Consider the following 15,000-nt stretch of genomic DNA (forward strand, 5'->3'; position numbering starts at 1 on the left):
CCGTGCGTCACGACTCTTTAAAACATCTCCGTTCCCGGAAATGCATCCACGAAGGAGCCACGGAGGACCCATCAGTGTATCCTCGGTTAGAGCTCCTCCAGAGAGCCTCCTCGACGCTCGATCCTCGGTCCTCAAAGTGCATTTAGAGAAATGAGATGTCCTTCAACATGGCGCGCTGAAATTCATCGACTCCTCGAATCCTCGACTCCTCGGTCCTCCGAGGAGTCGAGGAGTCGAGGAGTCGAGGAGGGGGATTTGATTAAATGAGAAAGGGCCAATGCACACATGAGCACTTGTGTCCATTATGTAAATGTGCCAGATTGTTCCATCAAGGCTAATGTTGATGGCATTCAAAAACAAAAAACACATTGAAGTTAAATTAGAGCACATATTAAAAGCACATTAGTACAAACCCATAAAACCCCAACACACACAGAAGCTCAGATCCTCAGGGTGCATTTCTGTTCTCAGTTTTTCTAATTCCCCTCTGTCTTGTTTCCCTGCAGAGCCTGAAGAGAAGCAGAAGGAGATCGTGAACAACACCATCCCCGAGGGGAAAGACTCAGGTGAGCTGAACTATATCAACATGAGGCGGTGCATTCTGCCGTGTCATTGTCGGTGTGTTATTCATTTGCATGTTAGCATGTTTAGTTGTGATAATATTATGAGAACATCAGTCTACCCTCACAGTAGACACAGAGCTGAGTCCCAGATCAAATGCACGCAAAATGGTCTTTCAGCGTGTTTTCTCTCTGTGATTGTGCTGCTATGTTAGAATAGAATATAATACTTTAATGTCACTACACATGTACAATGAAAGAAAGAAGAGCTTCTCCATTTTGAAAGGTGCCATCAAAACAAAAACATCTCAACATACGACTACAAATACACGCAGCATACATACTTATGTAAGAAATAAAGAATAAAGTGCAGTAATTATTTCCTGGGGTATAAAAAAAAAAGGAATAAATAATAATAGGTATGTGTTTATATGGTATGAGTTCAGGAGTTCAGTGCAACGATGGCTCTTTGTTTGTTGTTTGTTTTTCATGTATTGTGTCCATAAGTCGAATTTCAGACTTGATCTGACCATTAAAGTATTATAGAGAGAGAAGTCCCTCCCTTTCCGGGGGAGCTCCATGGGACCTTATTTCAGAAAAAGCATGTATTGAAGTGAATGGAGAGAGAAAGATTATCTCTCGATCCCGTTTGAATTGTGCCACGAATTACACATATGATGTTTGTCAATTTGAAAGATAATTTTACAAGTCAAAAAAAAAGAATGTGTCGTAAAACTGAAGTAACACTTTTCTTTGTGTGAAACCGCTCAATGAACTACATCTCCCATCTCACACCACACACCCAGACGGCCGTCACGTTGGCACATTTCACTTCTTTCTTTCAGAATGAGGCGGAAAGTATTAAAAGAGGTGAAAATCACTCCAAGTCTGGGCATGTTGAGAGCTGTACACACACACAAGGGGAGTTAGTCGGTTCCTAAGAGCCAGCATGCGGGACCGGGATTCTGGGATTTGTAGTCTTTCTAGTTGCATATTTTTCATAGTCTTATATTTCAACAGTTTTACGACAAACTGTGACTTTTTTGACATGGAAATTATTTTTTTAAATTGACAAACATCATATGTGTAATTCGTGGCACAATTCAAACGGAATGGAAAGATAATCTTTCTCTCTCCATTGACTTCAATACATAATTTTTCCGAAATAAGGTCCCATGGGTCGGAGGTAGATGGGCGGGACTACGCCTCTCTATTGTATCGTATGTGTGTTTAGTTTAATTAGTTCAGTGGTTTATAGTGTCGTAGACAGTCCCCATTGATCAACTGTCACAAAAACAGTAAATGGGCCAGCTTTAGCAAACATTGCTAATTTCCATCTGTTGACCCCGGCCAGATGATAATGGGCACCTTTTTAAAATCACAATAGGGTGAGTTGTCCTAATGTGGGACACTCTTTTCGCTTTAAGCCTAATGTGGGACACTTGTTTGAAGGTTGCTCCACCCTCATCTGTGATTGGTCATTTGAGAAGCCGCATGACATCACAGCTTGTGTTAACCCATAGTTTCATTGACTCATTTGTTTGCAGAAGACCTACACCCATTGGAGCTTAAGTGTCCCACATTAGGGAGTGTCCCACATTAGGGAGTGTCCCACATTAGGGAGTGTCCCATATTAGGGAAACTCATCCTTCAACAGCATTAGTAATACAAAAAAAGAAGGAAAGACAAGTAGATACAGGCGAAAGGATAAAAGAGAACATTAATATGTGACCGTCTATTTTTCATGATATTTAATTGTTCTTTTTGGTGTACAGTTTCACTATCATGCTGCTGTGTTTATTAGATTTTTATAACTCTGGCACAACAATTTCCTTCGGGATGAATAAAGTCTTATCTTATCTTAATAAAATGCAAACAACACATGTTACTACATACATGTCACATATAGGACATCACAATCACATAACAGTGTTCTCTCTGTTCTCAGTGAGGTATGTGGGTGGATACCACGGGCTGTTGTCGGGGGTGACGGTGCGCCCGGGCAGCGTGGAGCCTCACAGCGTCGTCGAGTGTCTCTACGCCTGCAGGGAGGGCCTCGACTTCGGGGACCTGGAGACTCTGGGCTCCGGCATGAAGGTGAACACTCAGAGACAGTAGAGCGCCATTTTATACAGAGAGAGAGAGAGGGCGCTTAAAGGTCCCCTATTATGCAAAATCCACTTCTTCATGTCTCTTCTACATCAACATGTGTCCCCTCTTCTTCATGTCTCTTCTACATCAACATGTGTCCCCTCTGTGGAAAGAGATTCTAAAAGTTTCAGGAACAAAGATTCTCTATTTTTGTCCTGATCCATTTCTATAAAAACCTGTCTGAAAATGAGCTGATCAGATTTTGGCGACTTTATGATGTCATAACGGTGTGTTGTCTTGTGTAACCATTAGCCAATCAGCAACCAAGGTAACCCCCCCCCCCCCACCTTATCACCTGAATCTCCTCCTAGAGCTCCATTGAGTTCTTTTTAACCAAATCTCTCTCAGAGGGGCGTGGGGAGGGGCTCCTTATTTTCATCTAAAGTAACAGACAGAGAATCAGCACTTTGGAAACAGGGCTGGAACAGAGGGGATTATGGGTAATGCTGCAATGATCTGTTTGGTGTTTCAGCCAATCAGAGACATGTTTTGTATATCTCTGAGACCTATAATATATTGATGAGAAACAGTATAATAGGGGACCTTTAATGCTCTCTTGGGGGGGTTTACCTTTCAAGTAGTGTTATATAGTAAATGGACTGTACTTATATAGCGCTTTATCCAGTCTTTACGACCCCTAAAAGTGCTTTACATACTACGAGTCATTCAGCCTTTCACAACCATTCATACAGAGCAGTGTACCTTGCTCTAGGAGCTAACATTCACACATATTCAATTTGAGTCTAAACAAGATGGATATTTACAGAAAGCACCTGTCTCAATCTTATCATTGGCGTCAGACTTGAAAAAGTGATATCCTTATCATTTAATTGCAACACAAATTGTTGGTTTGTTGCCAAATGTGCTTCTGATCTCCCCTAGTGGCGGTACAATACCTAATATTGGTTCAATGTGTGTAAAAAGGGTCAAAGAGTGACATGTTTTTCATTTGATCATGTGTTTGCTCTGATGTCCCTTCAAAAGAAACTGCATTGGATTCAATTCAAGAAGTTTAATCCAAAGTTCCTCTTTGTTAAGTGTCCAGTTTGTGTCTTTGAGCATCAGCAACGTGATGTCCTCTTAGGTAAATTGTTGAGAAGTGATTTAAAGCGTCTGTCTTTCCCGTGCAGGTCCATGTGAACCCCAGCCAGTCAGTGCTGGTTCTGGAGGGAGACGACATCGAGAGTTTTAACCGCGCCGTGCAGCAGGTCACCTACAGGAACTCTCTACGCTTCGCCACACCGGGGGTCAGACCCCTCAAACTGACCACCTCCCTCAGGTACACACACACACACACACACACACACACACACACACACACACACACACACACACACACACACACACACACACACACACACACACACACACACACACACACACACACACACACACACACACACACACAACCCCACAAACCTAATTCTAGCCTCCTAAGTAAAAAACTGTGTCAAATAGTGGGAACATGTTTTGTGGATGGACGAACAAATAGATTATTGTTTTGTATTCTTAACTTTGTTTCCTAATATATTTATTACTTTTATCCATCGCTAGTTTTAGCAACAAAGGTCTGCAACACACACACACACACACACACACACACACACACACACACACACACACACACACACACACACACACACACACACACACACACACACACACACACACACACACACACACACACACACACACACAAAGTCAGGAAGTAAAACCAGAAATTACACAAGGCAAGAATACTTTTCAAAAATAATACAGCAAACAATTAGAAAACGTTCCCAACAAAAAGAAACAAAAACAACTACCACAAACAAGAAAGGAACCAAACAATACAAATGATACAACCATTATCAATGAAAAACAGAGGCAAATAGATAAAATAATATATATAATTAGTAAATGTCCTATCTATTATGGGAAGGGAAAATAAAAGGGGAACTAGTCTCTATTTTATACACTTAGTACTATAATAGGCGCTTTCACACCGCAGTACTTTTCCCACAAAGGTTCATGAGTACAGATCGCGTTCACACCGGAATAAGTCCCTGGGGGGAGGCAAATGAAGCCGCTGACGTCACTTCTTCTTCTTCTGCTTTGGGTTTACTGGCAGGCCGCAAACAACTTCACGGCGTATACTGCCGCCCAAAATTTCATTAGGCAAATGAAGCCGCTGACGTCACTTCTTCTTCTTCTGCTTTGGGTTTACTGGCAGGCCGCAAACAACTTCACGGCGTATACTGCCGCCCAAAATCCCCGGCCGGAAGTTCCCGGAGTTGGGGACTGGCTTCAGTAGAAGCTGCTGGGACTCCCAGCAGCTTCTACTGAAGCCTAACGAGTAAATCGCCAGAACGCCGACACCTCCTCATCTCAACCGCTCCCATGTTTTATTTTTGTGTTGCCATAAATTAGTCTCTCTGCGTTTCTGCGCTGGGCTAATGATAATAATGCTAATGCGAGGATAATAAAATGGTGGCTTCACAACACTTTTTTTTTGTTTTACGGGGCGTGGTTTGCAATCCGCCCAGCCAATCAGACATAGGAACCTTTTTCTCCCACGAAAGTCCCTGCTCTCTAGCAGGGTTATGGCTAGAAAGGATCCGTCTTGTGTAAAACTCTCGCGAGAATTTGGCTGAATGTCACGTGGCTGAATGTTTACGTTTGGCAGGCAGCCTTTCAGTTACGATCGCTAACGAAGAAGAACACTAAGAATGACAACACTGTAGATCACCAACACTATGGTTTATTTATTTTTTCACAGGCAAGTCAACGTTGTCGCAGTAAAAGTCCCAACATAGCTCCTGGTGCAATAAAATGTTCCCTTGCAGTGTTTTACTATTAAGTCTGATGTTTCTCTATTAACATTGCTGGTGCATTAATGTGTATGTTGCATCATGTTACTGCTGAAGATTTGTTTCCGAGCCGCTCCGATTACAACGAGAGTTACAACGAGAACGTGACGTCATATTTACACTAGACGGATCCTTTCTAGCCATAACCCTCTAGCAGGGACGGAAAAGGGGCTAAAAAGGTTTTCATGAACTCATTTTATTTCCGGCTCTTTTTGGTGTGAACGCGACATTTCGGAACTATATCCGAACTAAAGTGGGAAAAGTACTCCGGTGTGAACGCGGCTAAAGAGGCAAGTGGAAATATGTGCATTAGTCTAACTGCAAGCTTTATTGAAATACAACACTTATTTGGTTACTATAACATCTAAAGACTTCATGTCAAAAGGGTTATAAATTCATAAAGAGTTAGACACAGATGCTGAATCCACAACAACAACAACAACAACAACAACAACAACAACAACAACAACAGTACACTATATAGGGAAAACATGGAACAATATTAAAAGACACCTTGGGCTAACTAACCATAGCAATGTTGTTTCCTTTGATCGAAAGTCATTCAGTGAAATGCAGGAGACAAACTGAAGCATTAAGAGACACAAAGAGACACAAAGACACACACTGAGACACAAAGACACACACTGAGACACAAAGACACACACTGAGACACAAAGAGACACAAAGACACACAAAGAGACACAAAGAGACACAAAGACACACAAAGAGACACAAAGAGACACAAAGACACACAAAGACACACAAAGACACACAAAGAGACACAAAGACACACAAAGACACACAAAGAGACACAAAGAGACACAAAGACACACAAAGAGACACAAAGAGACACAAAGACACACAAAGACACACAAAGAGACACAAAGAGACACAAAGACACACACTGAGACACAAAGACACACAAAGACACACAAAGACACACAAAGAGACACAAAGACACACAAAGAGACACAAAGACACACACAAAGAGACACAAAGACACACACAAAGAGACACAAAGAGACACAAAGACACACAAAGACACACAAAGAGACACACTGAGACACAAAGAGACACAAAGAGACACACTGAGACACAAAGAGACACAGAGAGACACAAAGACACACAAAGAGACACACTGAGACACAAAGAAACACAAAGAGACACAGAGACACAAATGGTAAATAATCAGCCTTGAAATCTGTGAACATCAGAATAATACGATGTGAAATGAACGGATTTCTTGTCTGTGGCAGTCAATTGAAGTGTGACTCAGCGCTCTCCGCTGACATTGAACTCATCAAACATGGACCTTGGCTCGCTTGATAAGAGCGCTGAGGCACAGAGGAGACGATTATAGAGAGAACACGTCAAAGAGAGAGATAACGGAGAATATCTTACCTCCTTGTTCATTCAAGTTACAACAGAGTAAACTCGCCTGGTTTGAACTGTGGCGTTTGTTTTTAATTTGTCACTTTATCCATTGTCTTTTCAAAGATTAATTAGGGCAATTTTGCCTTATTAAATATCCTCAAATGTATTTATATATGGTGTATTGTAAACCCAAAGGCAACCTAAAGTGCCTCACAGATTATAAGCAGGCAGAGTGCAAGATGAAAAACAATAAAAGCAAACAAGCATCTTACTGTATATTAAAAACACCTTTTAAATCAGGGGTGTCAAACTCAATTTCATCACGGGCCACATTCGCATAAAGGTTGCACTCAAAGGCCGGTTGTATCTATATAAATATATAATATATATATATAAAATAATGTATTATATGACATTATTGCCTCTGAATTGGATTATTATCGGATAGGATAATAACTTAGTAATTCACTTCGTCTGAAAGCAGAAGTCCAGGGCAAATAATTGCAAGTCTCTTCAGTGCACATGTCACAAAACCAGATGCATTGTGGGACATGTAGTTTATGGGCAACCTGCTTCTGTGCAAGCTCTTGCGGGGCCACATAACATGAAGTCGCGGGCCGCATTTGGCCCCCGGGCCTTGAGTTTGACACCCCTGTTTTAAATGTTTCCAATTTACTGTAGGTCGTTCCTTTTTGTCGTCCTCATGTTACTCTTATATTTTGACCTAAAATGTACCAAATAAGTCTAAATGTCGTTAAGAATGAAGTACTTTGGAGATGCAGAGATATCCCAGCCTACAAATTGTATTGTAAGGACTTACAAAATACTATCCAAATCCTCAATATAGCTATCTTTGATAATGTCAATAATGTTAAAAACGAAATCATTCCGTCCAGTATTGTGAATAATATCCCAAAATGCAATATCAGTAAAAATAATCGCAGTCAGTTATTATTTTGCAAAAATAACAGTTGTTTTTTCGCTATTCTTTTACACTTTGAGGGATATTTGATCATGTTTCTAACCTAAAAGTGGTTAAAATGTCAGATTTGCATTAGAAAAATGCCCAACCAAACCAAAAGTGCATCCATAATGATCATTTTAAACATATTTTTCAATAATATATGACCTTTTTCCACAGAATTGTGAATTATATAATTGCAATTTCAGTGAAAATAATCGCACATTTTTTCCAAAAATGTACAGAAATGATTATGTTTCTTGAAAACTTTTCGAGGAATATGTCAACCTCTTAATTAAATAATAAGTGATAAAAAAAAATTCAGATTGGCATTAGAATATTGCACGAGCAAACAAAAAATCCGTCCATAAGGATAATTGGGTACCACTTTACAATAAGACTACCCTTATAAAGGGTTTACGAATAGTTTGTAATTCATTTATTAATTAGGTTGTGAACACTTTATAAATCCTTAATAAGCTTTTATAAGACATGAGATAAACAGGGCGACTGTGACCGGTTGCTTGCCAAATAGTGAGCCCGCATTTATCTGTACTGCTAAGCCTTATATTGGCTACCTAGCTTACTTCGTCTTCTTCATCAGCCAGCATCCTTAGTATCTGTTGTTCACTGAGTTGATTCTCGCTAAGTAGCCAATATAAGACTTAGTCACCTTGCCAAATAGTGAGCCTGTGTTGATGTATGAAAACTATGTTATACTGGTTTATAAATGGTTCTTAATGATTAATAAAGTGTTTACAACATAATGAATATCCTAATTATAAACCCGTTATGAATTCTTTATAAGGGCAGTCTTATTGTAAAGTGGTACCGATAATTGTAAATAACTATAATATCGCAATTGATTCACTAGAGGCGCGTCCACACCAAGTACTTTTCCCACAAAGGTTCCTGAGGACTACGATTTAGTTGCGTTCACACCAAAAAGTCCCAGGAACTAAATTAGTTCTAGAGAACCTTTTTTACCCCCTTTTCAGTCCCTACTAGAGAGCAGGGACTTTCGTGGGAGAAAAAGATTCCTGTGTCTGATTGGCTGGGTGGAATGCAAACCACGCCCGTCAAACTTCCAAAAACGTTTGTGAAGCCGCCATTTTATTATCCTCGCATTGCAGCATTAGCATTAGCCCAGCGCAGAAACGCAGAGAGACTAACTTATGACAACACAAAATAAAACATGGGATCGGTGGAGATGAGGAGGAGTCGGCGTTCTGGCCGTTTAGTCGGAAGGCCAGTCCCCAACTCCGGGTACTTCCGGCCGGGGATTTTGGGCGGCAGTATACGCCGTGAAGTTGTTTGCAGCCTGCCAGTAAACCCAAAGCAGAAGAAGAAGAAGAAGTGACGTCAGCTGCTTCATTTGCCTAATCCACCCCCAGGAACTAATTTCCGGTGTGAACGCGATCTGTACTTAGTTCATCAGAACTAAAGAGTTCTGATGAACTAAGTTCTCATGAACCTTTGTGGGAAAAGTACTGCGGTGTGAAAGCGCCTAAGGAGTTATTTCCCCCCCAAAATGACAGAAAATAACCTTTGGCAGTTTTCTCTGTAAACTCAAACACTTTTTCAGAAATATTTGACCAGTATCCCATCTGAAAAGAGGTTCAGATTATCATCCAAATACTGCAGACCAACACTGCGTCCCTAATGCTGCAGAACACATGTCTCTGAATCACCTGGCCGTGAAAATAAACCGCACACACTCTGTTTCCGGGTCAGTGATCACAACTGAGAACTGGCTCTCTGGCTTTAGCACTCACTTTTAGCTGATGAAATATTAAAGTACCTCGGGAAGTACAGTCGCCTGCATGTACTGCGTGGTATTCTGTGTACTTACACTCCCTTCCTGCAGACAAATAAGATCTCATCAAACTCTCTGTGCAGATATTCTTAGTGCTCTTGTTTTCATCGGGTGTTTTATAAAATCACTCCCAGGCCACAGAAGCCAGCGCTGCGTTCAAGGTCACGGCGAGATTTTTGCACTTAGTTTCTGCTCAAGTGTGGCAGAGTTGTTTTTTTCTCCCCCGGCGTGTGTTATTGCGTGTGTGAAGATTAGACTGATTTGAGGCCAGGAGTTTCCCAGATGGCTGAACAGCAGGCCCTTCTGGAGGGGCCGGTGGAAGCAGCTGCTCACTCTGATAGCGGAACACACACACACACACACACACGCACGCACGCACGCACGCACGCACACACACACACACACACACACACACACACACAGTCTCTGCCTAATCCCCTTTTCAAATGTAATGCTGAATTATAGTGCAGATGAATAAATATATGCGAGGGCCTGTCATCACGCTGATTTGCTCGCCTTTTCTGGGAGGAAAATTGAATTCGTAACAGCGGAGCTACTGTGGTTTGAATTTAGCAATTATTAAATTCCAGAGTTAATATTCATGGTGAAATTAGGGACCGAGATTAAGGTCAAATTGCACTGGTTTTCAACCTTTTAATCCATAATCACGCTGCGAACGTTCCTAACATTAACTCAACCACACATTTTAGAAATGTAAAGAGGCCCTATAAGGCTTTTTGCCCCCCCCCCCTGCCTGAAACGCTTCCATTGGACTCCTTTGTTTACTTCTGTAACATAGTGACATCACTATGTAACACTTATGCCTCGATTGGCTAGCGCTCCAACACATTGTATTTAATAGGCTAAGGGGCGGGACATCTCTAAGAGGTCGACCAATCACAACAGAGCCAACCAGTAAGAACAGAATATGAAAGGCACAGTAGAATAAATTATAATTATGTATAAATATGTGGATATTTGGAATAAACAGATGTCAAGAAGAGCAGTGTATTACAGCTGTGTTTGGAAGTATTGGCCAAGTCAAAATGTTGACCTGATGATGGCCCTACTGAAGGGCAACTGTGTACGTTTTACACATCAAAGTATGTATCTTCGGGGTACTTGTTGTGTAAAGCCTTTTGTGGCTCCAGAGGGAACCGACAGTCTGATAAATATCCTCCAGCGCTGTCTCGTTTAGGATGAAGAAAGAGAAAGATCTGGGGGTGTTGAGTTAGAAAGCAGTGAGAGGCAGCTCCTCATCTCAGTTGGAAGCTACTGGCTCGAGGCTACAGTTGCTGATACTTCTTAGACTAAAGTACAGGGTGTTTGAGTTGCATTGTGGGTAATGTAGTTCACATCGTTTGGAATAAAAACTACAATGTGTCTGTGATTTTATTTGTTTTCCGTCTTGAATCAGACAACATTATAAAGTGAAATTCTAAATTGCTGAGAAAACCTTTTAAGGGATTAGCAAAGCTGTTGTGATTCACTCTGAGTTTGTACCAAATTATGTGGAGATATTTCAGATCAGAAATCCTTTATTTATCCTACAGCGAGGAAATGAACAGCGTTACGGCAGCAAAGGTACAGAGCAGATTCAAGGCAATATGTAAATAGAGTATGCTTTTTTATTAAGGGGAGGAAACACGCATTCATCAGATAAAATCAAATAAGGTTTAACAAAAGTAAGTGAGCATATAAAACTATCCAGGAAACCAGTAATAACTTTAATAAGTTGTACAAAATTACGTGTTTGTACGGCAAAAGTGAGCTTATTTCACGTTTCATGTTAGCATCAAGGTGGCTATGGAGGATAATTCAGGGGTCACATAATATATAAGAATTTGCTGTCATTTACAAAATGTCATGGCATACAAAACATTCACACAGATATTTCAGTGGTCGATAAACTAAAAAACTGACATTTCCCTCCACAAAGCCATATTGATTTTGTGGCAAACACCTGGATTTTCTCAACACACAACAAAGCATAATAAAACCCACAAAACAATAACAACAAACAACGACAAAGACAGACACACAGCAACAGTAATCTAGCACTCATGTGTGAGCACTTATTATATTTACCCCCACAGCTAGAATTTTCTATCTCTTTTATCCATCTCTCTGACAACACTCTTCCTTCCTCTCTCCCAGATGTTTCAACGAGGAGAGCTGCCTGTCCCTGAAGCAGCTGGAGGGGTACCTGGTGGTCCTGCAGCCCGACGCCCCTCAGATCTCTCTGTCGGGGGTCGGCCCTCACCTGGCCCGCCCTGCTCCTGAGTTTGAGGATCCTCAAGGGGTCGCTCTGTTCCTCGAGCTGAGGATCGTCTGCTCCCTGTCCCACGCCGTCAACACCGCTGCTCAGGGGATGGAGGGCGGAGGTGAGGAACGCTTTAAAGGTGTCCTATCATGCTAAATACACTTTTTCATGTCTTTTACACATCAACACGTGTCCCCTCTTCTCCATGTCTCTTCTACATCAACACGTGTCCCCTCTTCTTCATGTCTCTTCTACATCAACACGTGTCCCCTCTTCTTCATGTCTCTTCTACATCAACATGTGTCCCCTCTTCTTCATGTCTCTTCTACATCAACACGTGTCCCCTCTTCTTCATGTCTCTTCTACATCAACATGTGTCCCCTCTTCTTCATGTCTCTTCTACATCAACACGTGTCCCCTCTTCTTCATGTCTCTTCTACATCAACACGTGTCCCCTCTGTGGAAAGAGACTCTGAAAGTTTCAGGAACAAAGATTCTCTCTCTTTTTGTCCTGATCCTTTTCTATAAAAACCTGTCTGAAAATGAGCTGATCAGATTTTGGCCACTTTATGATGTCATAACGATGTGTTGGGTTGTGTAACCATTAGCCAATCAGCAACCAAGGTAACACCCCCCCCACCTTATCACCTGAATCTCCTCATAGAGCACCATTGAGTTCTTTGTAACCAAATATCTCTCAGAGGGGCGTGGGGAGTGGCTCCTTATTTTCATCTAAAGTATATCTGAGACCTATAATATATTCATGAAAAACAGGGGACCTTTAAATAACACCGATAACCAGTGTTCGGGTAGCAATAGGTTACATGGAATTGGGATTATGTGATCAGATTACAACTAATAAATAGCGATTATGAACCCAGATTATTTTTTTAAAATGTGCAGGTAGATTAAAGTTGCATTATGAAGAGGGAGCTTGATAACATGTTTGATTATGTTTTAGAAATATGGAAATATTACACTTTTTCATGATAAATAATGCTATTCATTCGTGAAATACTGAATGCATTTTATCAGTTTACCTGTTTTGCAATGTTTAAAGAGACAAAATGGTGGCTGCATCCATTTTTTCCAAGTCCAACTAATTTCCATCTTTAATTTTGAGTTAATGCAAAACTATTTACATACTGTGGTAGTGCAATAGATTATTTTACAAATTAAAAAAGTGTCATGTAATTCTGTTCACTCAGTAACTGGCTTCATTTCATAGTAATCTTACCCCACCCTGACAATGCCTCATTTATCATTTTAGATGACTTGAAATATTTCTCATGAATGTTGTTTAGCATACACCCCTAACTCACCACTTGACTCTCTCTCTGTATTGGTAAATTAGTTGTATAGACCGACCGTTTGTTTATTTAATGATCAGAGGTGGGAAGTAGTGGGGTACAAATACTTTGTTACTGTACTTAAGTACATCGTTCTGGTATCAGTACTTTACTCCACTACTTATTTTTCTGACGACTTTTTACTTTGACTTCTTACATTTTGAACACAAATACCTGTACTTTCTACTTCTTACATTTTGAACCCAAATACCTGTACTTTCTACTTCTTACATTTTGAACCCAAATACCTGTACTTTCTACTTCTCACATTTTGAACATAAATACCTGTACTTTCTATTTCTTACATTTTGAACACAAATACCTGTACTTTCTATTTCTTACATTTTGAACACAAATACCTGTACTTTCTACTTCTTACATATTGAACCCAAATACCTGTACTTTCTACTTCTTACACTTTGAACACAAATACCTGTACCTTCTACTTCTTACATTTTGAACACAAATACCTGTACTTTCTACTTCTTACATATTGAACCCAAATACCTGTACTTTCTACTTCTTACAATTTGAACACAAATACCTGTACCTTCTACTTCTTACATGTTGAACACAAATACCTGTACTTTCTACTTCTCACATGTTGAACACAAACACCTGTACTTTCTACTTCTCACATGTTGAACACAAACACCTGTACTTTCTACTTCTTACATGTTGAACACAAATACCTGTACTTTCTACTTCTTACATGTTGAACTCAAATACCTGTACTTTCTACTTCTTACATATTGAACACAAATACCTGTACTTTCTACTTCTCACATTTTCCAAACAGGCTGGTTCCTTTAGTCTGAATGTGTGTTTGGTGGCGTGATCATTATTATTTAGAGTCATTGCGTGCCTATTGATTTGAACACGATCTGTGTATCCATCATTTCCTGGTCTTCTCTAAAGAAGAGGGACCAATGGAAACGTTGTCATGTTGCCGTTGTTCAGCATGGAAACATTCATTAGCTAACAATGACATTATTGTTCTATTAATATAAAGGGAGGTCAGGTACTCTTTAAAACAGCTGCTAGTTATGGGTACTTTTTACTGAAGTACATTTCAAAGCCTCTTTACTTTGACTTGAGTAAAGAACTTTAGTCAGTACATCTACTTTCACCAGAGTATTTTTAAACACGAGTATCTGTACTTCTACTTGAGTAAAGGATGTGTGTACTTTTGCCATCTCTGATAATGATTGTCCTGTGTGTGTCTCAGCGCTGATGTCGGACGCCGTGGCTCACACTCTGGACGGCTGTGAGGTGCAGCCTCTCGGCGAGGAGCTGAACCCGGAGAGAGAGGAGCTGCTGGTGGACATGGAGTTGGTGCGAGAGAGGGGGCTCGAGATCATCAACACCACCGCTTACATCGCCATCACAGGTAGGAAATATTCTGCTGATTTTATTAATGTTTTAAAACGTATATTGTCTGTTTTTTTTCCGAAACTAGAGCCCAGTCCTTGCTCTGATTGGTTAGCTGGCAGGCTCTGTTCTGATTGGTCAATCACAAAACATACCTCACATCTCTGTGTTAGTTTTGCTAATGTTTGTTTTTCTGGACTATCTATTTTTGTTGTTAGCCCCCAGGTGCCAATACCATATCTTACATTTTAAATACTTTTCTGTCTCTAAAATGTTCTTGCTTGTTACCAAATTAATCACATTTCC

The 15,000-nt window shown here is 40.5% G+C and overlaps 1 protein-coding gene across 1 annotated transcript in view; it reads left to right on the forward strand.

Annotated features, from left to right (window-relative positions):
* Positions 1 to 15,000, forward strand: part of clstn3 (calsyntenin 3) — a 46,021-nt gene that overhangs the window by 22,067 nt on the left and 8,954 nt on the right. The window contains exons 9-13 of the mRNA XM_079640914.1: positions 407 to 566; positions 2,509 to 2,657; positions 3,842 to 3,990; positions 11,869 to 12,095; positions 14,552 to 14,713. Of these exons, the coding sequence (XP_079497040.1) occupies positions 407 to 566; positions 2,509 to 2,657; positions 3,842 to 3,990; positions 11,869 to 12,095; positions 14,552 to 14,713 (847 nt within the window). The remainder of the gene's footprint in view (positions 1 to 406; positions 567 to 2,508; positions 2,658 to 3,841; positions 3,991 to 11,868; positions 12,096 to 14,551; positions 14,714 to 15,000) is intronic.

Source organism: Notothenia rossii (assembly GCF_949606895.1).
Source record: "Notothenia rossii genome assembly, chromosome: 7".
Taxonomy (NCBI): domain Eukaryota; kingdom Metazoa; phylum Chordata; class Actinopteri; order Perciformes; family Nototheniidae; genus Notothenia; species Notothenia rossii.